The sequence below is a fragment of the Vulpes vulpes genome, chromosome 1 (genome assembly GCF_048418805.1).
Source record: "Vulpes vulpes isolate BD-2025 chromosome 1, VulVul3, whole genome shotgun sequence".
Taxonomy (NCBI): Eukaryota; Metazoa; Chordata; class Mammalia; order Carnivora; family Canidae; genus Vulpes; species Vulpes vulpes.
Window position 1 is genome coordinate 124,946,890 of NC_132780.1, and position 25,569 is coordinate 124,972,458.

The following is a 25,569-nucleotide window of genomic DNA, read 5'->3' on the forward strand; positions in this document are numbered from 1 at the left end:
CCGAGGTGATTCCAAGCTGGGGGGGGGGGGGTTTAAGCTGAGGAGAAAGGAGATGGTAAAGGATATGTGCCCTTGTGCTATTTTAAGGAGATAAAGACTCAGGAGCCATCGGCCTAGACGTCCAAGCCCCACTCCCTGCCTCCCCTTGTTCTCATCATCCTACTAACCCCTGTGGTTGCCTCTGCTCTGGGTTTATTCCCTCTTACTTCCCTTCACCACCTCTCCTTTACCCTTCTGTCTATTATTATTGCCTCACTTCCTTTTCCCACTTTTCTCCTTCCCCATTTCTTCATTTCCGTTTCTGTCACACAAATCTAATTTCTCTCTCCCTTTGCCATCTCTCCTTTTCTCTATTTATGCACCAATCTTGGTCTCTCTTGTTTCTCTCCCCAGCAGAGAACAGTTCCTCATAATTGTCTTCCCTTTTTCCTTTTCTTCTCTCTTCTTGCCTTGCCTGCTTCCCCCCCAAACACATACAGACACGCATGTGCACGCACGCACCCCTCTGTATGTAATGGTGTCCCTTGTCACCCCTGCAGGAGATTCAGCAGCGGCATGGTCTGGCCAACTCCATCTCTTCCTACCTAATCAAGCCCGTCCAGAGGATCACCAAGTACCAACTGCTTCTGAAGGTAATGCCCCTCCCTGCTGTGTCAGTCTCCGCCTCCCATACCACCCCCTTCCCATACCACCCACCAGGTCCAGGGAGTTCCTGCTTTGCCCAAGGATAGGAAAGCTGACCCCTCAAGACCTCTCCTCTAGCCATGAACTCACACTGGCTCTGCTGGCTCCTGGACTGCATGACCGTGAAATTCTAGGTGCCAATTTGTTGGGGGACAGAGAAGAAACGTGAGCAGCAGCAAGGTGCGACTATTTTCACACCTACCTGGCACTGCACATTTGGAGCAGTTGCCACCCCAGGCACTGGCTGACATGTAGGGTCCCACTTGCCCTTCTGGCCCTGGGACAGATTCCTCTTGGTGGCCCCTGCTTCCGGTAGGATCAGGGTTCAAGGTCTCAGGAGTAGAGCCCGTCTACATAGGCAGGAGAGGCCCAGAGTGGCACCTGCTATTGCCTTAATCTCTGTGTTTGTCAAGACTTATGAGGCTTTTGAGAGAAAACCCTCCAAGAGTGCAGATTAAAACACAATGGCACTCTTGTGTCTGGAGGATCCCATATGTTAGGTAAGGGTTCTTTTGGAACCAAGCAAAAGATTTGGATTTTCTCCACAATATTTTCTTTAAAATTCAAATAATCAAATTACATAAAATACTAAATAATTTGGGCTGATTCTTTTTAGGGAAGGATACACTTGCCATCTGAAAATATGATATTTCCCCCCACAGAAAGCCTAGAAAATCAGTATTATAAGCAGTTATGTAATGCCTATGTATATTAATTCTCAAGGTATAAGAGTAGAGTTTTCCCTAAATTTGAATATTTTGCTGGGGCTCCTCAAGTGCAAAGGATGAAGGGATAGTGAGAGGCATGTTCTGGCAGTTTAGTTCCAGAGAAAAGCTGCTGAAACTCAACTCATGTTTAGAGATGCTTGTAGAATCTCACATATTGTGGCTTCGCTAAGCCTGAAAAGCAATCTAGTGTCAAATCTAGGTTTCTGGTCACCCTGGAGTCTCCCTGCGTAGCGCGTGTGGTTCCATGAGGAGAAGGGTGGGACCACCAGCGACCCGTGCCCTGGACCTCTCCCCACTCTGGGTCAGGGCAGGGACTAGCTCCACCCATCCCTTGGCCTCCGCCTTCAAAGGTCCTCTTTCCTTGTCTCCAAGAAGAGGCTTTTTGGGCTTCTGCTTCCAAGCGCTCGAGTCCTCCAGGCCTGCAAAGATGGCCTTAGAGAAGTAGCACAGGGCTTCGTGCCCTCGGCCTTGACAGAGGCCTTGTGTGAGAAGCAACAATGTGCAGAGCATCTTGTCTATTTGCACAGAATTGCTTTTGAAGATGTCATCTTTGTTTTTCGAAGTTCCTTGTATAAAGACTCACAGAAGTTCCCAGGAGACCTCAGAGTCGAATGTGGGGGTTCTCTCCAAAATCATTGGTGTACTCTCTACCTTTAAGTTACAAGAGCTTTAGCTCCTTCTTTGCCTTTGACTATCAGATAATTAGCACTGAATCCCATTACGACTACTACTGTGTTGTTACTAACCCAGATTTCTGTGTATGATTATTCCCTCCTTCCCTATCCCATCTCATGCTTGACCCTTTCAGTGATTTTTCTTGTACCAGAAGATTTGTTAAAATTCATTTTTGGTTATTAAATTTAAGTGTCCCAAAGCCTTTTCAGGAATTAATGGGGCTGTAAATTAAGAAGCAAAACAAAACAGAAACTTGCACATCCACATATCCAGTGCCTTAAATCAAGTAAGATCCAGAGAAATAAAGCGTTTCACTTCTCCCTTTAAATTCCCAGCATGATTTTGTGACACAGATAAGAGAAGGACGTGGACGATGGCCAGGCTGCCCTGTGTTTTGCTTTAGGTGATGGAGGGATGGGCTCTGGGCCTTCATTTTGTAATTGGATGTTTTAGGAAGAGATGGCTGTGCAGGTAACTGAGAAGGGAAAAAATGAAGTAGTGGGAATTTGATTGTGGAGAAGTTGTAAAATTATTGGGGGAAAAAACACTTACTAAGGTAATTTGTGACCCTTACAAATGCTCCGGTAGCAGAGTACCTGCTGAGTAAAAGGAAAACAGTTTGCTGAGCTTTTACTATAAATAAATAATATGGGATTTATTTTCTCATTAAAGACAGCTTTATTCCAAATATATTGATACTTAATTATTAGTATCCTCTGGGGTTCCCACTTTGGATGTTGCATGAAAATAAAAACTATATGTCAATTGGTGTTCGATATTCTTCGTGTAAATCTGCTACAGCTGTCCTTTTGGAGTCTAAATTAAATGTGGAGCCTTCTCCTTCATATCAGCTATAGCAAGGATCTGAGGAGAACTTACTGGCTTTGCTGGTTGATTTGTGGACTTGCCACATTGCTTTAGGGGGTTGAGCCAATGGGTATTTTGTTTTTGTTTTGTTTTGTTGTTCTTTTGCACACTGAAGCATATTTCTTCTTTATCTCTTATACTCCTGCCTAGAAATCCTTTTGAGGATGTATGAGAACAAGGTTGGGAGAATGAAAATTAGGAAAGGGATGGGGAGAATCGGAGAACTTCAGGTTGGCATAAGTAAATCCAACTTTCTGAACAATGATGCCGTTATAGTGGCTGGAGCCAAGGACAGAACTGAGTACTGATCAATTCCGCCTCCCAGACATGCTCGAGACAGTTCACCTCTCCTTTGGACACTCAAAGCTCCCTTCTCCATATGGGAATGTATACAAGATGACACAAAGGATTGGATTTTCATGTCAGATGCTCACTAATCAGATATCTTACTAAGTATAAAATTTTACTAATAATTTTAAGGATAAAAATAATCCCAAGGCAGAGATAAAACAGAGAGAAGTCCAGGACCACCAGTAGCTCCAAGTCCTTTCTTGAAGCATCAGGATGTGCTGTGGCCCAGACTAACATACACGCTGTCTAAATGGTGTATGTGGTATCAGATCATTTACCCTGAACAGAGCATTTTGGTTATGAGATATACTAACCTTTTACTTAGATAGTTGCATAGCATCTGTGATATTTTACAGGGAGCCATGCCTAAAACCTAAAGCCATAGATTCAGGTTTGTTTACCACAAGAAGTCTTAGGCTAGATATATCCTACTAGAAGCATTCTATAGATAAGGACTCTTCTGTTAGCTAGTACCATTAGTTTTTTTGCCAGAAGGTCTGACATTAATGTGTTTACAAGATTTGATCTGGTCACCTTCTGCATCTTACCCATCCACCTATCCCCTGTCTCCCCTTACCCCCTAGAAGGAGACAGTATGGGTTGCAGGTCTTTTGCTTAATTGTTTCCTTCCCAGTTTCAAAATGAGCAGAATTTATAATAACCCTCATTAGAAAAATGAAAGCCAACATTCCTCTGGCTTGGGCAAAGTCACTCCAAATGGTCCTTATAACTTTTAAGATAGTTGAAAATTCTCTTTTCTCCATCACTAGATACTGTATGTCTTTTATGGAGATGACAATGACCTAGTCTTCAATGAGGAAATAAGAGAGGGCATGCTCTGGGAAGTCTCAGCGTGGTGGAGGTCATGGGGGACAGGGTTGGCATGGCGGATGCAGTATTAGATTTGGATTCTAGATTTAAGAGTCCAGAATCCCATCCACTGGGCCCAGGTTAGGAACTCCTGATTTATATGATATAAAAATATTTTATAACTCTGAAACTCTTATAAACCTATAATGTCTATAACCCCAGGTTGCTCCCAGTATGGCGGAGCAATTAGGCAGCAGAGGTGTGCAAATAAACATGGTGCCAGCAATAGGCATGCAGGGATATATGAGCTCTGGGCAGTCTTTGCACACCTTTTATCTTCTCTTTGTGATTCCATAGATTCTGTTTGTGTGCTTTGCCAGAGGTATTCCCTTCTCCAGAAGGGTAGTCAAGTGACCGAGAATGCCTTAGTTGCTGACTTACAGTGCCAGGCATTTGAGAGTAGGGTTGAAATTAGTTAGTTTACATTAGATTGAGCTGAGGAAGCTCAGTCGTGGAAAAAATTGTGATTGAATTCTTTGTAGATGATCCCCCACCCCACCCCACTTTCCTTATAGCTTAGACGAACCATTACAGAGAATGAAGTTGGTCTATAATCACCTTGATGCGTTAGGTGGTGGGAGGGTGGGGAAGCTGAGACAAATGGTTCTAATTATATCTGGACTTTTTTCCCAGGAACTTTTAACTTGCTGTGAAGAAGGGAAGGGGGAGCTCAAGGATGGCCTGGAGGTGATGCTCAGTGTCCCAAAGAAAGCCAATGATGCCATGCATGTCAGCATGCTGGAAGGTAGCTGTCTGTCCTCCCAGCCTCCTCGGGGCAGCCTCCTCCTTTCCTAAGACCAGGGAGCTTGTGTCATGGGAGGGAAGTGGCACGAAGTCAGACAAGGGGCAAGGCTGGAAGTGAGGAGAAATGGCAAGTGAGGACATAGGTCCTCAGGAGGTGTGAGAGGAGCTCCACGGGGGCCAGCTCGGCCAATACCTGCCTCCAGGAAGGACCAGGTAGGACCGGGCCTAAGTTGTTTCAGGTGCTTAGACAACTCACTGCGTGTGAGGTAGTCTAGCCCAGGCCATTATCCTTGCCATAAATGTACTAGAGCCCTGACCCACAGCAGTCTTGTTTGTCTGCATAGCATTGGCATTGTGTTTGTCACCAGAATGAGTAGAAATCCTGCATGCATGTGCACACACCACACACACACACACACATGCCCCCAAGGACGTTATACCCTTCTTTTTTTTTCTATTGTAATAAAATACACATAACATAAAATTTACCATTTTAACCATTTTTAAGTGTACAGTTCAGTGGCTTTTGATACATTCACATTGCTGTGCAACCACCCTTATGCCCTTCCTAACAGGAGAGAAAAGTCCAGTCAGATAGACAGACCTGGACTTCACCAAAGTACATTTAGTCCACTGGAACTGTGTTCTTGGGGCCCAGAGACCTGGTAGGATGAGACTCCAATAAAATGCTCTTACCACTGCAGGACAGATGTGCGGATCAGCCATGCTGGGGCAGAGTTGTTAGATGACTCAGCGTCCCATTCTAGCCTGGCAAACCAGGTGTTAAGGGCCCTAAGTGTCCTCTGTTGCAACTATGCAGACTTGTGGGCTGTTTTTCTCTACTGGGCTCCATCTCCCATCATCAGTTCCCCTACCACCTCCCCCACCCTCTATCTAAAAGACTTGGTCTGGTCTCACTACTTCCTGGGCCACCCTGAGCATAGGAAGCTCTAATTCTTTGTGCAGTGGAGCCCTGGTTGCCTTCTCCAGACTGAGCACTAACCATCTAAATATATTCCTGTTGCCACAATTTCTCCACCCATCTCCTTTCTGTTTGCACACAATCCTCCTCCCCACCCCTGGGTGTTCTCCTCTATAAGCAGCCTTCTCCTCCACCCTGTCCCTGACTTGTATTCTGAGTCCAGTTACTCCAAGTACCGTCTGCAGATTGGCAACAGCAACACCTGGAAACTTGTCAGGAGAGCAAATTCCCAGGCTCCACCCCCACAGCTACCAAATCCCAGTTTCCTGGGAGCAGGGCTAGGTAGGAATCTGCGTTTTGACAAATCTGCAGGTGATTCTTATGCATAAAAAGTTGCAGAACCTCTGTTAAAATTTAAAGTGGAATAGATATAACTGTTGAGATTTTATGCAGCACACTCTATAGGAGCCATCAAAGGGAAGAGTCCTAGGAATGGAATATAAGAAATAAAGCAATGGCAAATAAAGTGGAGTCGAGGGTCGCTCCATCCAGCAATGCTTGTCGTCAGCCCCACTCCACGCTTTGACTCCGTGGAGAGCTGTCGAGGAAGAAGGTGACATGGGGTTTGCCCTCGCAGGAGGTCCCAGGCCTTTGAGAAGATGCCACTAATACTGGTTATGTGTAGGAGACCTGGTTCTGGAAGGGGGATCTGCTTACTGTTCCCTGGAGCCATCTACTCAAGTATTCAGGAGTCTCAGGAATCAGCCGAGAGAGAGAAAACGTCTTGGGAAAGGAGGGCTCACGGTCAGGGAATCTTTTCCAAGGGGGCTGTGGAACATGGCACCCAAGTGGTGCTAGAGCAACTCCACAGGGTGGAAACGGGTGTCTTTCAGGGTTCGACGAGAACCTGGATGTTCAGGGGGAGCTGATTCTCCAGGATGCCTTCCAAGTGTGGGACCCAAAGTCGCTGATCCGGAAGGGGCGGGAGCGGCACTTGTTCCTCTTTGAGATCTCCTTGGTTTTTAGCAAGGAGATCAAGGACTCTTCAGGACACACGAAATATGTTTACAAGAACAAGCTACTGGTAGGTGGGGCAGGTGGGGTAAGACGAGTCTCCCTGTTGTCCTAGAGCCCTTGGGCAGGAAGGGCTCTTGAACGCTCAGCTCATCTCTCCCCTGGCGCCACACCAAAACCATCCTGGACAAATGAAAAAGCCTTCTATTTGCAAAGCTGCCCCCTTGCCTCCCACTTCTGCATTTTAGAGTTCACCGGTCTTCTTGCTGTCTGCTTTTAGCGCCTCCCTCTCCGCCCGCCCTCCCTGCCACCTGCTAATCTGGCAGGTGCCTGTAGGTCCTTTCATCCCCGGTAGATGAACGGAGCATCCAGTCTGTTGAAGTTTGATTGACAGAAGCCCCTCCCTCGGTCCTCTCCTCTGTGTTGCCTTTCCCTTCCCACCCCAGCCCTAAGCTCCCCACTGCCCTCCCCTTCCCCGCCTCTCACAGGCATTTCCTGTCTACAGACCTCAGAGCTGGGTGTGACGGAGCACGTAGAAGGTGATCCCTGCAAATTCGCCTTGTGGTCTGGGCGCACCCCCTCCTCAGACAATAAAACAGTGCTGAAAGTAAGTAGTGCTCTCCGCTGGGCGCCAGCGGGTAGCAGGAGGAGGGCAGAGGGCTGGGACGGATTATTCCTGAGAGCTGGGGCGGGGGGGGGGGGGGGGGGGGACGGACTCCACTGGGAAGGCCAACATCCCATGAGTATTAAAATGCAAGAGCTGTCATGGAAGTAGACTAGGGATCTCAAAGACCATGGTCTCCTAAGCCCATCCCCTCGTGTGCACCTGGAAGGAGGGAGACAGGGAGTGGCCTACTGGGCCATTAATTCGGTCTGTCTGTTTGTCCCCTTCAAGGGCAAGGACAACTGACCTTTCAACGAAAGGTACCTTGATTTGCTCCATATTCGTTCAGTACTTTTTCCTTGAACACCTTCTACGTAGAAGGTGCTGCTCAGTGCTGCTCGTAACTATGTATGAGAGATGGACCTTGTCCTCCAGAAACTTATATTTGAGAGCTCTAGGACATCACCCTAGTGTGGGAACTATGCTGATTGAAAGGAGTGCTAAGAAAGGGCCTTTCACCAGATGACAACTGTAAGGAGTCATTCCAGCTCTCCAGAGCGCACACAGCCTGGCCATTGAGGCTTGTGGTAACGTTACGTCTAACCACGAAGGGGTCCTGCAGATGGAGCTCCCACCAGTCATTTGCTTATCGGGGTGGCTGCCACCAAGAAGAGGTGGTCCAACCCTGACAAATGCTTCACCCTCGTTCACTCTGAATTGCCAGCCTAGCTGCTACCTGCCATGAGACAGAATTACCTGAAAAAAAAAAAAAATCCCACAAAGGCAAATGGGATATTCGTGAAATGGTAGAAAGGCCTTCAATGAACGTGTTTACCAGGCGGAAAACCCAGCACTGACTTTCCATCAGCATAAACCTATTATGTATGTAGCCGTACTAGGAGTTGAACGTGCTGACATGGATCTGTACCACTTGGTAAATAGCTACTGCCTTCAAATACCCCTTGCTACCCCTCCCAGTGCTCCCAGATCTCCCCAGCATCTAGCAACTGATGTGTTCATCTCTGGCCCAACAGGGGACCTCCACATATGCTCCAGTCCCAGGGAAGATGTCAGTTTTTTTTTTAAACGATTTTTATATATTTGAGAGAGACAGTGAGCATGGTGGGGGTGGGGGTGGGGAGAGCAGAGGGAGAGGGAGAAAGAGAAGCAGACCCCCTGCTGATGCAGGGCTTGATCCCGGGACTCTGGGATCATGACCTGAGCTGAAGGCAGATGCTCAACTGACTGAGCCACTCAGGCACCCAAGGGCAGATGTCAGTGTTGGTCAGGGACACATAGGGTATTAAATACTTTGAAAATCATGCCTGTACAAGTCTACACTGAGTTTTGAGGTCTTAGCCCCATTCTAGGAGTTGAAGGAGTGTGTCCCTGGGATTGAAGAGTCATACATGTAAAGTGAGAAACAAGCTTCTCAGACATTCGATGTCCTCGAAAATAATGGGCTCAGCCTGCGGGAGGAGGATTGAGAACTGTTTTTGGCAGGGCAAAGGGAGATGGGGTGTTTATTCTTTCTCTCTGTGGCACTCCAGGCCTCCAACATAGAAACCAAGCAGGAGTGGATCAAGAACATTCGAGAAGTGATTCAGGAAAGGATCATTCACCTGAAAGGAGCTTTAAAGGAGCCAATTCAGCTCCCCAAAACACCAGCCAAACAGAGGAACAATAGTAAGAGGTAACCAGCATCTCTCCCCCCCAGCACTGCTTCACATGCTCCGGGAGCGGGAGTGGGGTCGCCCTCTGCTCCCACAGGGGCGGGCGATGCGCTCTGCAGTTGGCACCCCCTTCTGTGAAGTCTTCTTTATGATGAGGAATCTCCTCTTTAAGCATCTCACCAGTTACTGTCAGTTAAATTGAGCACCTCCTATTTCACAGACACTGTTGGGTGCTCTAAGAAGAGAAGGGGAAGTGCATGATGAGCCCCTTCCCTCGACAACCATCCAACAGTTGTATCTCACATGTATAACAGTTAGACAAGAAGAACCAGTGGGGACAGTAAATGCTGTAAAAATTCATTGAGAAGGGACTTTAGATGAGCGCTAAGGAGTGTCCAGGGAACACTTCGACAGGAAGATAGGCCATGAGTGGATTGTTTAGACAGTAAAGGAGTTTTGCATAAGGTAATGGTGGGAGAATGGTGTGGTGGGGTTGTCACTGCAGCCCTTCTGTAACCCTTGAGTCCTCACTTTCAATTATCTGAGATAATCAAGGTGATTGGGCAGAAGGGGACTTATTTGTGTATCCTCACCTCTCTGGGCCCTTCTGAATCCCAGTTGCCCTACCCTGGTGGAAGACTTCCTCAGTGTTTGTTTCTCAAGTCTCCATGTGACAGTCACCTACAATGACTCTTTTAGAGGGCATTTCAAAAGAAAGCATGTAAAAACATCATGGTGACCTTGAAAAAACAAAAACAAAAACAAAAAAACAAACCAGAGTTCTGAGGCTGATGGTCCTTGGTAGCAACAGGCTCGCCTCTCCTCCCCTATTCATGAATGGAGGAAATCCCAAAGAGCTAGTTGACCTTTTGGTGCCAACCAGGATACATGGACCTGATGACCTGCAGAGTAGCAGCATTAGTACAAAAGGAGGTGGTAGCCAAAAGAAGGGTATGACTAAGGTAGGGAGAGATACCTCCATGGGGCAGAAGACCCAAGACCTGCATGGCCAGGATGAGGTCACCTCTCAGTGCCAGAAGGACAAATTATGGCTGTATTGGAGGAGGGGTTATTTTTATTTCAGTTGCCCAATATCTAGAGTCCAGGGAAGGGTCGGGGTTAGTTTAGCACTAGAGACAGGCCCTACTCAGGAAGCCCCTAATTTAATAGAGAAGATAGAGTAGAAATGTTATAAGAATTCAATGTCCAGGAGCATGCAGGAAAGGATGGATATTCAGGCGAGGTGGGCTCAGGTGTTTCTCCGAAAGAGCCCCTTTTTCCTCCAGTAGTAGAGTCTGAACATCTGTAGAACACGAGATGGACATATCTTAGAAATGCCTCCCACCGTTTCTCTGTCATTGTCCTGAAATAAGAGAGTGAAAACCCTTGGCAGACTCTACAGAGAACAGTCAGGCTGTCTGTCATTTCATTAGCTTGGCTCCCAGGAGGTGGGGACAGAGTTGACGGAGGAATGAATTGGCTTGGAGAGCACCACTCCCACTCCTGGATGGGCTCCCCACATCCCCCAAAACTGGCTTCATCTGCAGTGGACCAGAAGGGCCCGCGATGGGCCAGAATGATGGGAAGCAGAAAGTACAGCCAACTCTCAACTGTATGCAAATGGTGGGGAACAGCGGCCCAGATATCTGAAACAGCAGATGATCTAAAAGTCCTTTATTCTTGGTTTTGAAATGCATCACATGATTTCATTTTACAGCAGATCTGCCTTCCTACGAATATGTGGCTTATATTATTAAAAATAAGTTGGCATTTCCCAACCCCACAAGTGGTGGTGAGAAAGCAGTTGACAAGTGTTCTAGGTAGGAGAAGACCCTTTTTTATGACCAGGAGAAACTGTGTATATATATATGTATGTATCACATGCGTGCCACATGCACCACACCCGTCCACATACACCAGACTGTAATTGTTTAGACTCTGTGAGGCAGCTTTGTATATGGGGCATTTTGCCCACGTGCTGTCATCCTTAGGCAGCAAGTTCCTAATGCCATTACCTCCCCAGAAGCAGCATTAGGGGTGGGACTTTCATAAGCCACCATGAGAAGAGCTGTCACTTTTTGTGCTAATTTATCCAAGTCCTGGTCCTCATCTCCTTTAGTTTTTCCTGACACTGACCATTCAGCCTCCACTAGTCTCCAGGCGCCTAATCCCCCTTGGTCCTGGCTATGGGTTCATTGCAGGATTTAGATGTAATTCTTAAGCTGGAGAATTGAAGGAATATGTGAGGGGGACAGCTATATGGTCCAGCGACCAGGAAGGGCTCCAAATGCCAGGAGTGCACTCGAGATTATCTTGCCAGATGCTCAGGAGCACAGCTGACTCAAAAAGCTGCCATGCGGTCTGTGGTCTTTGAGATGGTGCCTTGGCCTTCTGTGTTGATAAAAAGTCATCATAACTAGGCACGAGATCAACAAGACCCGCTAAAATGAAGGAAATAATCCCTTCCTCCATACCCGGGAGTTGAGCTTCCAACATCAGCAACTTCCCAAAGATGATCTCCCCTGGAGGAAAGAACTCACATCATTTTCTTGAACAGGAGAAATACAAATAAAAAAAAAAAATCTTACCAGCTCTGTTTATAGACCAGCTATAAACTAACCCCCATCCTCTTTCAGCATGCAGAGAAACTATTTGAAAACATTGAACTCTGGGATTGTCAGCCATCCACCAGTCAGCTGAATAGAAGCATAGGTTCTAAGTAGGATGTACCTCTTCCACTGCCTATTATAGACCCATTCCCAGGAAAAAAATAAATAAATAAATCATCACCTCCTCTGTACCATGGGCCAGAGGAGGTGTGGAGGGGCCATTTTGCCATTTTGTGCTCAGTTATCAGCATAGGGATTGTGTGCTTTTTAAGTACAAGGGGTAGCATCTCTGAAAATCGTACAGGGCTGCTCCCTTTAGTGGGATAATTTTAGACAAATCCCTGCTAGAAAGTGCTGAGGCTCTGCTCTGACAGCCCAGCTGGAAATCCTTGTGTGCTCTAAACCCACAGTGGTTCCCCCCACCCCCACCCCTGTTTTTTTTTTTCTCTTCTTCCTGCAGGGATGGAGTGGAGGATGTTGACAGCCAGGGGGATGGGAGCAGCCAGCCAGACACCATCTCCATCGCCTCTAGGACCTCTCAGAATACAGTGGACAGTGACAAGGTAGGACAGTATCCCAACCTTCCTTCCCCTAAGACTTCTTGTTGGCTTAACCACCCCTGGAGAATTGCCCCCAGAGGAATTTCTCCCACTACGGAGCCCAACCTCAGGAGCCAGTTGTCTCTTTGTGTCAGCCAAAGTGGAAAGAGCAGGGCTGGAGGAGGTATGTCACAGTGTGGAGATGTTGTCTGAAAGGATAGAAGACCAGGTGGTCACCCAGACCTCTCTTGTCATGAGAGTTTAGCAGAAGTGACGAGGGTGTGGTAAGGGTGAAGGATGAGAGGGTCTGGGTCTCCTGTCCTCTGGAGATGCCCCGCCTGGGCTCTGCCTCCTGGGAAGCCCGACCTCAGGGGGCTGAGGCTGGGATAGTTTCCTGAGACCTTCTTCGCTCTGACTGGCTCATATCTATAATGATTGAATGGGCTCATCTAAAGTTAGACCAAGACCACTGATTTGGTAAATGACCACAGAGACGCTGGGTGGTAGGGCCTCTTCTCTGAAGGGGCTCCAGTGGAAAGGATGCCTTCCTCTGGCCAGAGTTTCGGGCTCAGTTCCCAAGGGGCAGAGAAGATCAAGAAGCGTGGAAAGCAGCTTGGAGGGATGTAGTAGTCTTGTGGGAAAGCCTGGTCACTTGGTCTCTTAGATTTTGGAGCAAGTAAGCAGAAGTTAGGAGCTCTGAAGGAGAGGACAAGAAAGAAGATTGTAGTGAAGACCCAGTGTATTTGTTCAAGCCAGGGGAAGAAGTCCAGCTGTCTACATTTGTAGCAGGGATGGAAGGATTTTTGTCTCCAACCCTACTCTCATGTGCTTACCTCAGGGTCAAAGAGGGTGAGGTGATCTTTTGCTGCATGTTAGTGATTTTATGAATGAAGGTATGGATTTCCAAAGACTATCTGGCCCTGCTCTATTAAGACCTAGTATGTTGGCCTAGCACGTCAGCCTCAGGCAGCAGGCTGTGTGTCCTTGCTTCATTTTTGTTTTCTACGTCACGGGGTTTTTTTGAAGATGATCTGCATTCATTAGGATTTTTCCTAATTTTTTTTCTTACTGGGGAAAAACAAAGACTGTGCCCCAGACCTTCCAAGACTATGGTGCTACATCACGCTCTAGACTAGTATTCAAGAACATTCGGGGTCATTCTGTCTCACATCCTGCCTCCAAGTTTCTAAGCCATTTTTGACTAACTACCAGAGTGGATGGAAAATTGTTTTTTTTTTTCCCACTTGTCAAAACATACAAAGAAAACTATTCCTGTACTTTCTCCTCTGATCTGTTGTTTAGAAACGTAACCTAGAATATCCTGTGAATGAGTGCTTCTTTTTAAACAGTCAGTGGGTAGGAAGCAAAATGCAATGTTTCCCATGTTCAGAGAGAGCCTATTAGTTTCATGGTCTAGGGGATCCATCCCTTCCAGCTGCTACTCCATCTTCCCATAGCCCTGACTTAGACACAAACACCTGTGCCAGAGCCATTTGTCTTGTCTTTGGCTCCAGCCATTCCTTGTCTTCCGGCAAGATGAGTAAGGTTAGATTAGAACACTTCTGATGGCAGGCATGTCACTATTCATGAAGAATTCTGGTTACTTACATATTATTCTATAAATAAGGAAACTGTGGCCTGGAAAGTTTGGGTGACTCACCCAAGAAAATCCTAGTAGTTAGTGGAAAAGAAGGAACTAGAACCCAGATCATTCTGCTTCACTGTCATATCTTTCTCTCACTCTAAAGGTCAAGGCATGATACTCCCAATGCTTTCTGCACCTTCCACAAAAACATTAGTCACATATTCTTGAAAAAGCACCCACCACGTGCCGAGCTCTGTGCTGGATACCGTAGAGAGATGTGGGCTATTTGTTGAATGTGAATCCTTATCTGTGTAATTTCCGTCTGATGTGTGTCTCTCGAACCAGGCTGTTAAGCCCTGACGAGGGCAGGGTTGTCTGTCTGCTTCAGTGCTGTCCATGGCCCCGCAGCACACGCTGATGCTCAGGAAGCATTTGTGGAACGAATGAACAGAGGGAACATAGTCCCCGATCTCAGGAAATTCCAGTGTCAGGAGGCAGCTAGAACAGCTGGTCTGAAAGCAGCCAGAAATACAAACATTGTATTTCTAAATATGCTAAGGAAGCCTAGAAGTTTCCTTACCACCAAGCAGAAAGCATCAGTCAGCTGGAGACCTTGGCCTGTCGGGAACTGGAACCCCCAGCTCCCTTCTCGGGCCCTGGGAAACATGGGCAATGGGTCCGGAGATGATGAGAGATTCTGTGCTTTATACGTGAAACCTGAAAAATCACCTAGAAATAGTCACACTTTCAGAATAAAACAGAGGGCCTGCTGTGGCTACACACTATAAATTAAAATGTTCTTGCTCGTCTGACACGGAACAGTGATACCAGGACAGCCATGTGTCCTCTTCACCTACACTCCCCTTCATCGGGCAAACATTAAGTGGTATCATTGAGTCCATAGGTATTATCCACAGTGCTGAATTTTCCCCTGACTGTACCAGAAGACCAGGAGACAGATCTCTGTTGGTTTCCAAGTGGTCAGGTGAACAGACTCTGAAGAACAAGGTCATAAAAATGGACCGATTCAGGTGAACCGAACCAACCATATTCAAGAGGACAGCTATGGGAGGGAATAGGGCAGAGTCACCTCACAGGAAGCAGGGTCATTTAACAATGGGTTTCTAGGAAAGACCCAATCCAGAGGAAATACAACAGTGACACTGCTGTGCTGGGTAGACGAGGAAGATGCAACCATGAAAGATCCATGACAGTCCAGCTTGAGAAGCTGTGGGACCCTCGGGCACCTCCCCAATCACCTCGTGTGTATTTTGTGTGCTGTGATGGGGTGGAAGGAGTTTGGACACACCCCAGTGCTTACCTTCTGTGTCCTGTTGTGTGAGTTACTATGCCTTAATTTCCCTGTCTGTAAGACAAATACATTTACTTGGCACCCGTTAGGCACTCAGTAAGGGTTAATTTCCCACCATTGTTCTGGGGGAAACTAAAGGCCAGACACTCTGGGTAAGAGTCCCCAGTTATTTAACCAACTGTGAGGATCTACTTCTTGAGTTCTGCTGTCTTCATTCCTTAGCCAACTGTCAGCTGGTTCTTTTCTATTCTACACCTGAAGGGATGGAGTTTCAACTCACCTGTCTGTAAACAGAGCAACTTTGCTCCTCTTTCCATCTGCTAGCCCTCAGAACCTAAGGCTTAGGCATTTGTTGTTAACAGTGGCTCAAGGGTTATTTTAGTGGCTGATGGATTATAATCCATTACCATCAGGTATTCATTTTAATCCTCAAGTTGCAGCATCTCGGGCCAGTGGCAACTCCTGAGCTTTAGATATTCAAAGATGGTTGTCTTGACTTCTCTCCTAATCTTCTGCTTAGAAATCCTCAGTTTCTCCAACTGTTCCTTGTGTTAATGTACTTTCATACCCTCCCATATCCTGGTTGCCTTCCTCTGGATTTCCTTCAGGGTGGAACGATCTAAAGTGGGGCGTCTGGAATGGTACAGAATGCTGCAGATGTGCTCTAGTTCATACAAATTCAGCTTCTTGTTCTAGGGCTACAATGCCAAGTCTCCTCCCTGCGATGGTACGTGTGTCTAGTAGTGGTTTCAGTGTTGGCTCCTGAAAGCTCCATGCCTGTTTTCACGGACTGCCCTGGTTGCCCAGCTGATTTAGTAACCCGAGTGTTGGTTTGTATCTATTAGATTTTCTCCTCTTTAGTTCCATTGCAGCATTCTAGTATATTTTGAATATAAATTATTTTGTCCAGCACGTCAGCTGGATCTCCCAGCATTAGATAAACATACCATCTGTGGCTTCATCCAAATTCCTGCTAAAAAGACAAGCTTGAGGGCAGAAGACCAATGCCCAGCTCCTTTTCTCTATAGCAGAGCATCTAGGGTTGCTTACCTGCAGTCCTCCCATGATGAGGAATCCGTCTAATAGTCTTAGTTTTCATTAAATGCTGACAAAACCAGCATGAGTGCTTCAGTAAGTAGCATTAGTCACTTTCCCCCAGGTTGGTTTGGTTTAACCATCAATGCGTCTGCACGGTTACAGTCTACCTCCCACCTGTCCCACGCAAAAAAAGTGTTATTTCCATGAAGGCAAGTGGGTGTGCTTGCTTTGTTCTGTTGCACTCTGAGCCCCTTTCTTTTCTGCCCGAAAATATGTTCCTGTTCTTCTGGGCATTCCACTATAGAGAGTGTTTGGTCCTGTATGTGTATTATGAAGTGATGGGCCTTTATAACGATACTTCGAAGAAATACAGGATTCTAGAATTCTAGTGAAATAAGCCTGAGTAACGAGGTGGCAGTGAAGAAGTATCTTGTTTAACATGATGGATGCCTGCCGGATAATTTCCAGCTAATGGCACAGAAGCAGCCACCTGCACAGGGCTGGTCTCTGTGCATATATTTACTGTTTAGGATAGGCATGCCGGGCGCGCTCAATAAATGCTTATTGAACTGAGCATCACAAACTCATCCTAGTAGAGATACTCTCCAAATAAAAAAATCACTATGAATTTCTAGATGTGTCCAGGCAGGAGATGGGGGAAGTTGAAGCGAAATTGAGTTGCAGATGCTATTCTCTGTAAAAATTCTCAGGGCAAAAGCCTTGCTGGAACATCCCAGGGCTGACTGTGATTTAAATGAAGAATTTCAGTAACAAGCTAATGTGATCTTAAGATACAAGGTGGCCTGATGATGGCAATATTCTGAAGGGGAACAGGGAAACGCATGAAGAAGCCTGCAGATTTCGGGATCTAACTTCATAGTTTTTAAGCCAGTGTAGTAGGTCATGGCCAAATTTTTTTTTCACCGACTGGTAGGGAAGACTTGGCTTAGAAAGAGTGAGGGCCCAGCTAAGGGGAAAGTCAAAGGATTCCTACAGATGGTACCTATAGCAAGAGGTGGGGCAGCCTGGCTGCAGGAGCCTTCTGAGAATAGACTTCCCTAGGGCTTCATCTGCTTTCTCAGAATTTGGTGATCCTGACGCCTGCACCTTGAAGGCATTTAGGTGGGCACAAGCCACTAGGTGTAAGGGCCGTAGTCAAAGAAAGTTCAGTCCTCGAAGGTACATTGGTGAAGGCCCAGCCCCTGCATTGGTGCCTTGGTGAGGGCCCAGCCCCTGCTCGATGCAGTGATTCTGCACAACAGTGTCTGGAGCAGAGGAGACATGTGATAGATCCCCCATGCAAGGAGGATTTACTGCCTGGCACTCCCATGCAAGGAAATGGACAACATGCTCCCTAGAGTTTTGAGGCTCCCCAGATCAACTGGGTTTTGCCACCGAAGAGATAACCAGTCATCTGGAATTGTACAGACTCAGCCGTGTCGGGACTAATAAGCGTCCTATCAGTTCACACAAGGTAATATTCTTTGCTTGACAAATTCTTAAAAACTATCAGGATGATCCCCCCAAGGTTGAGTCTCCAGAGTGTGACTGTGACAGCTTGTGAGATTTACCTGTGGTGCCGGAGCAGATGAAGCACCTGCTAGGGATGCAGCCCATGAAAATGCAGTCTCCTAAGAGCCGAAGAGCATGTGATGGGGAGATCCGTTCGTACTTCTACGACTCTGCCCTCCGTCTCAGTGGGGCCAAAGGGCCCGAAAAATATTTCCTTAGAAGGAGAGATTTCTGTTACCTCCTATCTGGTAACAAAAAGACTTTCTAACCCCGGAACAAATGAGAAGAGTACCTAACTGTAGTTGCAGTTACCAGGGCCTAGAGAGCACGGATCACACACCTAAACTTGACTTTTATCAGCTGTGTGGTCCTGAGACTCAGTCACGCCCCATCTGCCCGGCACGGTGGGTCAGGATTGCCAGAGGAATCCTCGGGAGAGGCCTTCTGAGTCTTCATAAGGGCTCCTTAGCCACTGCCATCTCCGTTTTCAAGTTTTAAGTGCTAATTGTAGTCTGCCCCCCACCCCCAGCCCCGGTTCTGAGTTCTGAGTAACCCAAGTCCAGGAGTAGCTTTTGCTCTGCACAGTTCCTGTGCTGGGCAGGGGCCTGGGGCGGCAGGGGGCCGGGGGGGCCAGGTGGGGCAAGGATGCTCCTGCTTCGGGGGAGCCCGGAGCTCACCCCTTCACCACCCCTCCTGAGCAACGTGCAGCACAGTACAAAGGTGCTGACTTTTCAGAACAAAGTGATAACATGCAAGGAGTTGAGGTCACAGGTTTTGCTGGCAATGAAAAGTTCCTCAAATTAATGCCTGGCTTCGGGCTGTTACGCAGGACCTACGGGGCTGAAATACTCCGCGCTGCAGAATGCAGACTGGGCTCACGGGCAGCATCGTGATGCCGTTATTCTCCTTAATATTCTGATTTATACTCCATAGCTCAACCCCCCCAACCACCCCCAGAGACCTACTTTTTAAAGTTGCCAGTCATCTGGCAGAGCACATAAGTTTCGTAAGGGACAGAGGCCCACGAGTCGCCCGGCGCGCGGGGCCGGGTCGCGGGGGAGCCCAGAAGCCACTCGTGGGGTCAGAGCGTGGTGGCCCCGAGCGATCGCCGGGCTCCCGGCGGCTGGGCATCTGCACAGGAGGCGGGGGCTGCAGGCCGTGGCTTGCCAGCACACTGGGCCCACGTGTGGTGGCGCGGGGCGGGCCAGAGGCCAGGCCTCACTCGGGGCGAGGGTGGCCCTTACAGACAGAGAAGCTCAGGGAGGAAAGGACCTTTAGACACCATCCAGCCCCTGCCCTCCTGGGCACATTTAAAAGAAACACGGTGACTCACTCGGAGTCACAGAGCCAGCTAGGTAACGGCAGCCCTCAGGCTGAAGCTCTGCTTAATGTCCTGCCTGTTAAACTGGATTAAAAATAGTATTTTTGTAATAACCCTGATCGTTTAACTTGGGGAACCTTGTAAACAAGACAGGACGCTATTGCTGCCCCTTCTCCAGCAGCGTCTGCACCACCCCGCCCTGGCCCATGCCAATCCGTGATGACCCAAGTAAAATTTTTTGTTGTTGTTTGTTTAGATTTTATTTATTTATTCACAAGAGATCCAGAGAGAGAGGCAGAGACACAGGCAGAGGGAAGAGCAAGCTCCCTGCAGGGAGCCCGATGCGGGACTCCATCCCGGGACCCCCGGGGTCATGACCCGAACCAAAGGCAGGTGCTCGACCATGAGCCTCCCGGGCGCCCCAGCCTAGGTACGTTTCTATGGCTCAGTCCAGCACCTCTGAGGCTGGCGTGCGGCAGAGCAGGGGAGGGACCTCCCCGAGGACGAGTGCCTGTCACAGACCCTTTGGTGCCAGGAGCGCATGGCCCATGCGGCGGCCTTGGCGGGAGAGAGCCTCTGCCGGAGCCGGAGCCTCGGACCTCTCGAGGCCAACCCAGGGCTGGGCTCAGAGCTTGGCAGTGAGCGCCGAGCGGTGACAAGGCTGACCCCTGCCTAAGCTGCCTGGGCGCCCGGCCTAAGTATGAACTCTATTTTTAAAAATCTTGGCGCAAAGAGAAAGCGAATTTGAGAGCCAGCCAAGATGGTAAAGTGGATTACCTGGCGGCAGGCCAAGGCAAACAAGACCCGAGTGAGCAGCCTCCCGCTGGGCACATCCTGCCCGGGACGAGGGCGTGAGCCGGGAGATGGCACCTGCTGGGAGCCGAGGCCAGAGGGGCAAGTGACAGCTCTCGGGGCAGGTCCTCCTGCAGTATTTTGCAGACCTCTTGGCGTATCTCTTACTCTTTTTTTCTTCTGTGTCACTTAAAAGGCTCTTTCAATGCAGGACAAAATGATGGAACGCCTATTAACGTAACGGAGGGGGAAAGAGGCTATGAGACGTGTTGTTCATAGGAAGTTGAGCCCCCGATGACTAGAAGTGGCACCAGGTGTCTGGTGGTAGGCCATCCTGGCAGGCGCGAAGATGAACTCTTCCAGTAAACTCAAGGAGAAACGTTGCCGGAAATGAGTATTTGGAGCCACAAGAGCGAGGCTAGAATGGACGGAACAGGTGAAGGGGCCTTGGCTGCGGTGGCTGTGCTCTAGCTGGGGCCTCGCCTAGCTGTGCGTGCTGTGCCGCGGGACACGGGGTACAGGTTCCCTGTGGCCGCGGCGTGGCGTTCTTGGGGAGAGCCTGTTGGATAGCAAGTGGGTCGGTGTCACCCTGTTTCTTGATCTTGAGCTTAGATCGGAAATGCTTACTTGGGGTTTACCTGCCCGGCCACCTGGTGTCACTTCCCCAGGGCCCACCTGCCTGCCACGACCAGCGTAATGTGGTAGGTAGATAACGGGCACGTGAGGGTCTCGGGATTTGGGGCGTTGGAGTGAGGTGACGTGACCCTTATTGCCCGAACGCAGGGCCTTGTCAAGAGAAGCACATCCGAACGTCCTCCGTGGTGGCCCTCCACGACCTTGGCTCAGGACCTGTCCTAGGGGCAGGTGGAGCAGATGCCTTCAGGGGAGCAGCCTGTGTCTGCCCTGCTCTTCCTACTGGGACAAGACTGCAGGGAGGGACGCAGCACTATGCACAGGGCACTCCCCCCTCATAGGTATCCTTTCCCCGGTTCCAGGCCGACCCTCGCCCCTGTCTTGCAGACCGGGCCCTGGCTGCACCAGAGCGGCCGCCTCCTCGTAGCAGGGCTGGTGATCGCTTTTTAGCCTCCCCAGATGTGAGGGCTCACAGCTGACTCTTCCAAGCTCAAAATGGTCATCTACTGTCCTTTTATTAACACTCTACTTGGTTCTGTTTGAAGTTGGTCATTGCAGAGAGGTGTGTACGCTGACCCCAAGCTCCGGAGAGCTGGTCCTCTAATGTGTGCGGCCTCTGCTGATGCTGGCTGTGCAATGCCTAGGGTGTGCTCCCTAAACAGTGCTCTCAGCCCGTACCAAGGGCGAGGGCTTATATCCTCTCTGTACTGTATGATGTACTGAAGGGGGGAGAAAAAGCCTCTATCTCTCACCAGCTCTGTCCCCTGCTCACCCGCTCACTGGTGTCCTTTCAGCCGCAGGTGTGGGGTTTAAAAAGTCTATCGCTATTTGCTGTCACTTACATACACGTGGAAGGCATGATTTGGTGAGCACCCGAGGAGATGAAAGATTCATGCTCTTTTCTTTTCCTCGGGATCTTGATGGATGCCACCTTTCTGTCTCATAAATTCATCAACCATTTTTTTGAGCTCAGCTATGTGGCAGGCACTGTTCTAGACACACAGGATATGGCAGTGAACAGAACAAAATACCTTGGTTTCCTGCTTTGACCTCCTTCCTGCTGATGTTAACCTAAATATGCTCAATTTTAAGGCATTTGGAATTCATTGGAATTCATTCGAAATTTTGTTTTAATCTCTAACCTTTACATATGTCTCTGCAACTGATACCGTTGCAGCGTTATCTAAAAAGAACGCAGCAATTCTATTAAAAAGACCAGTTGGGAACTCTTGAAGGTATTCCTGCAATATTTAATTCCCTGATTCATAACCATTTCAAATCCAAATGCCAGATTTCTCTCTCTCTCTCTCTCTCTCTCTCTCTCTCTCTCTCTCTCTCTCTCTCACACACACACACACACACACACACACACACACACACACATCTTTTGGCTCTGAGTACAGCCAGCACACTCCTGATTAGAGAAGGGTTATAGGTTATGGTCATGGCAGGTGGGCAAACATTCTAGACAAAGAGAAAAGAGCAAGAAATATTCGACATTACCCTCAAATACTTTTAAATTTTGTCTATCTCATAAAACAGGAATATTGGAAGGAAGTTGTTTCTTTAAAAAAATTATTATTATTTTTTAAATGGTGTGAAGGGGTAGAGAGTGGGGACTGGTGTGTTTAGGAGAGGTGCTTCGAATTGTGGAATCTGAAATCTGTAATGCAGAGTCCAGCTCTCCCCGCCCACCCCACTGCACCCACAACCCACCCCCAAACAAGAACAGTCACAATTTTTATGCCTTTTCCATATGAGATATTAGGAACCTTTATTGCATTCATGAAAAAAAATTTTTTTTGAAAAATCCCCAAGGAGAAAGATTGTCAGGATATGTTCCCTAACATTTAAAGTCAAGACAGTGCTTCTAACGGGAACATGAAATCCAAACCGCTAGGTTGGTTGTGTTATTTAAAGAGCAAGCTAGTTGGCACAATCGTTAACAAATGACCAAGTGAAAAAGATCTGTGAGCAGGGAAGAGTGAAATTAGAGGAAAAATAGAAAAGTATTTCTTATATATTTGGAAATTATTTCCAATGATTTCATTCTTTTATTCGGAGGAATTTTATTGAGTGTCCACCGATGACAAGGTGCCTGGGAGATAAAGACTATGTAAGAACCCCCTCTGTCCTTGCACACCCCAAGTGTCTTATATGTGATTCCAAATGCGGTGGCTATGGACGTGTCTCACGTGTTTATGGAAGGAGACAGTTGTACTTTGCCCTTCCTTTATGCTAGTTGCTCGGCTAAGTACCAGAGATCCTACGAAGGTAAAAGTGTCAGATAAGACACATATTTACCACGCTGTCTGCTAGGTTTGGTGCCAGAAGCACACCTGCTTTGTGCAATAAATTTAGCCTGGGGAATTGGATGGCTTCTACACCAAAAGGGAAATTTGAGCTTGGCCTGAAAGTTCATCTTCCTTTCTGTTTCTCCTCCTTTGTATCGATTTTTTTTTTAAGATTTATATTTATTTGAGGGACAGAGATAGAGATAGAGAGAGAGAGAGAGTGAGCATGAGTCAGGGGGAGGGGACAGGGAGGGAGAAGCAAGCTCCCCACTGAGCAGGGAGCCAGACACAGGTCTCAACCCCTGGACCCTGGGATCATGACCCCAATCAAAGGCAGAAGCCCGATCGACTGAGCCACCCAGGCATCCCTTGTATTAGTTTTGATCCCAAAATAGTTATTTTAATCATGGATGATAGATACGTAAAAGAGCGGTACTGCTGATACATCCGTATCAAATGAATGATTTTGTTTTGATGTAGAATTTGTCTTTTTTATTTTTAAATAGGCTATTAGCTCTGATGGGAACTGTTTGGAAAAACAGTATCTTTACCAAAGTCTTCTTATACTACCTCATAATAATTTAATTAAACCTGTTTTTCCTTAAGGACATGTATTCAAGATTCTTAAAATGAAATGATCTTTTGAAGTCATAATTCCATGCATGTGTTTCAAAATGTAGGTATTCTACAGAGACACTTTAAAAATATGAATGTTCATGTTTATTTACTCTTCTTAAAAATGCTTAAACAAGTAGTGGCATACAATAAGTGCTGTTTTACACTTTTTCCACGTAACGAATATGGGTAATCTTATAGTAGGTCATGTAGTACTGCTTTATTCTTTTTGATGGCTGCATGGTATTCCATTTCTTATGGTACCATAATTTATTTACCTCGTTCTCTCTTGATGGGTACATGGGATGTTTCCAATCCTTTGCCGTTACAAACAAGGCTGTAATTAATAGCTTTGCACAGATATAGTTTCTCACACTTGTGAATCGTGCATATATTACAGGGCAACCTCCTAGAAGTACAACTACTACACATCAAAAGAAGTTACATTTTAAATTTTGATAGACATTGTCGGATCGCCCTGTGTGGATGTTGTCACAGTCTATACTCCTTCCAGTTGTGTGTAAAAGTGCCAGTTTCCCCATAGTCTTGCAACCTAGTGCAGCATCAATATTTTTTTTTATCATTTCTAATATGATATCAGATACTCTAAAAACAATCCCTATTCATTATTGGTCTTGTATGTTTCGTTTAACTGAGCATATTGCAACTATATTATTTTCTTTTACTTTTATTGAAATGTACTTAAATACTTAAATAGTATTTAATCTATACAGTTACCCTAATGAGACTTGTGGGCTTGTCTGATTAATGCTAATTATACTTTTGATCCTATGGGTAAAGTACATTCCTAATTATAAACATCTGGTGCCCTTAATACTTAAGATTTTTTTAAAAGTAATATGCTGAAAATGCATACAAAGTCCTAGACTATTGAATGGGCAATTATAAAATGAATATGCAGGAAATAATCATGCAGGTCATGGATGCAGGACATTGCCAGCCTTCCAGAAGCCTCCTGCGTGCCCCTCCCTGATCACAGCCCTGTTCTTCTCCCCTAGAGGTAATCATTCTTTTGACATTCATAATTAATACTGTCCTTGCTTTTCTTTATATTTTTACCTCCTTTGTATATGTCCCTAAGCAATGGAGTTTCAATACGGTTGTTCTTAAATTTAAATGACTGGAATTATACTCGTGTGTGTGTGTGTGTGTGTGTGTGTGTGTGTGTGTGTGTCTTCTCTTGCTCAACACTTATATTTATGGAATTCATTCGTGCTGGTGTGTATAGGTCATTAATTTTCATTGTTGTATAGTATTCCTTTGTATGACTATCCCACAGCTTATCCATTCTCTATATGGGATGTTTGGGGCTATTGGAGAAATCCTGCTGTGAATATTCTTGTATATATATCCTTGTGTGCATGTGCTTGAGTTTCTCTAGGGTGTAAAACAAGGAGTGGAATTTCTAGGTGAACAAAAAAGGAATTACTAAGTGATAGGGTATATATGTATATCTCCAACTTTACTAGTTGGTATAAACTATTTTTCAAAATGCTGGCACCAAATTTACACTCCTACCAGTATATGTGAGATTTTCAGTTGCTCTACATCCCCTCCTCTACTCAATATTGTCAGACTCCAAAATTTGTGCAGGTCTAGTGGGGATGTGGTAGTAGCTGCTGTTGGTTTTAATTTGCACTTCCCCAATGATTGAACACTTGGAACGCTTTGTTCACGTCCTTATTGAGCCTTTGGATTTTCTTTGATGATGAGTCATTCAAGCCTTTAGCCCATGTACCTAATGAGTTGTCTAAGGGTTTCTTATATGCATTTTTTTGGAGTTCTTCATATATTCTAGATATTAGTCCTTTATTGGTTATACATGTCGTAAATATCTGGTCTCACTCTGTGGCTCGTCTTTTTGCTATCTTTCTTCTGTCTTGATAAACATAAAATTTGACATTTCGAAATCAATATATTTGTAAGTTAGAGGTTCAGATGATATCACATATGAGACATTTCCTATACTTAGTATTTTAAAATATAATTCACTATTTATTTCTCCTCCAAATAGTATAGCAACATGGAAACTTTATATATAATGCAGGTTTGTGTCAATCCCTAAGCATTCCTCCTCTGTTTTTTTTTAAAGATTTATTTATTTATTCATGAGAGAGAGAGAGAGAGAGGCAGAGACATAAGCAGAGAGAGAGGCAGGGAGAGAGG

The 25,569-nt window shown here is 46.6% G+C and overlaps 1 protein-coding gene across 50 annotated transcripts in view; it reads left to right on the forward strand.

The window, feature by feature from the left end:
* KALRN (kalirin RhoGEF kinase) overlaps window positions 1-25,569 on the forward strand; it is a 656,402-nt gene that overhangs the window by 431,899 nt on the left and 198,934 nt on the right. For all 50 annotated transcript variants that reach the window (XM_072725283.1, XM_072725286.1, XM_072725313.1 and 47 more), the window contains exons 28-33: window positions 540-632; window positions 4,809-4,920; window positions 6,735-6,925; window positions 7,361-7,462; window positions 9,010-9,152; window positions 12,202-12,304. In XM_072725283.1, coding sequence (XP_072581384.1) covers window positions 540-632; window positions 4,809-4,920; window positions 6,735-6,925; window positions 7,361-7,462; window positions 9,010-9,152; window positions 12,202-12,304 — 744 coding nt within the window. The remainder of the gene's footprint in view (window positions 1-539; window positions 633-4,808; window positions 4,921-6,734; window positions 6,926-7,360; window positions 7,463-9,009; window positions 9,153-12,201; window positions 12,305-25,569) is intronic.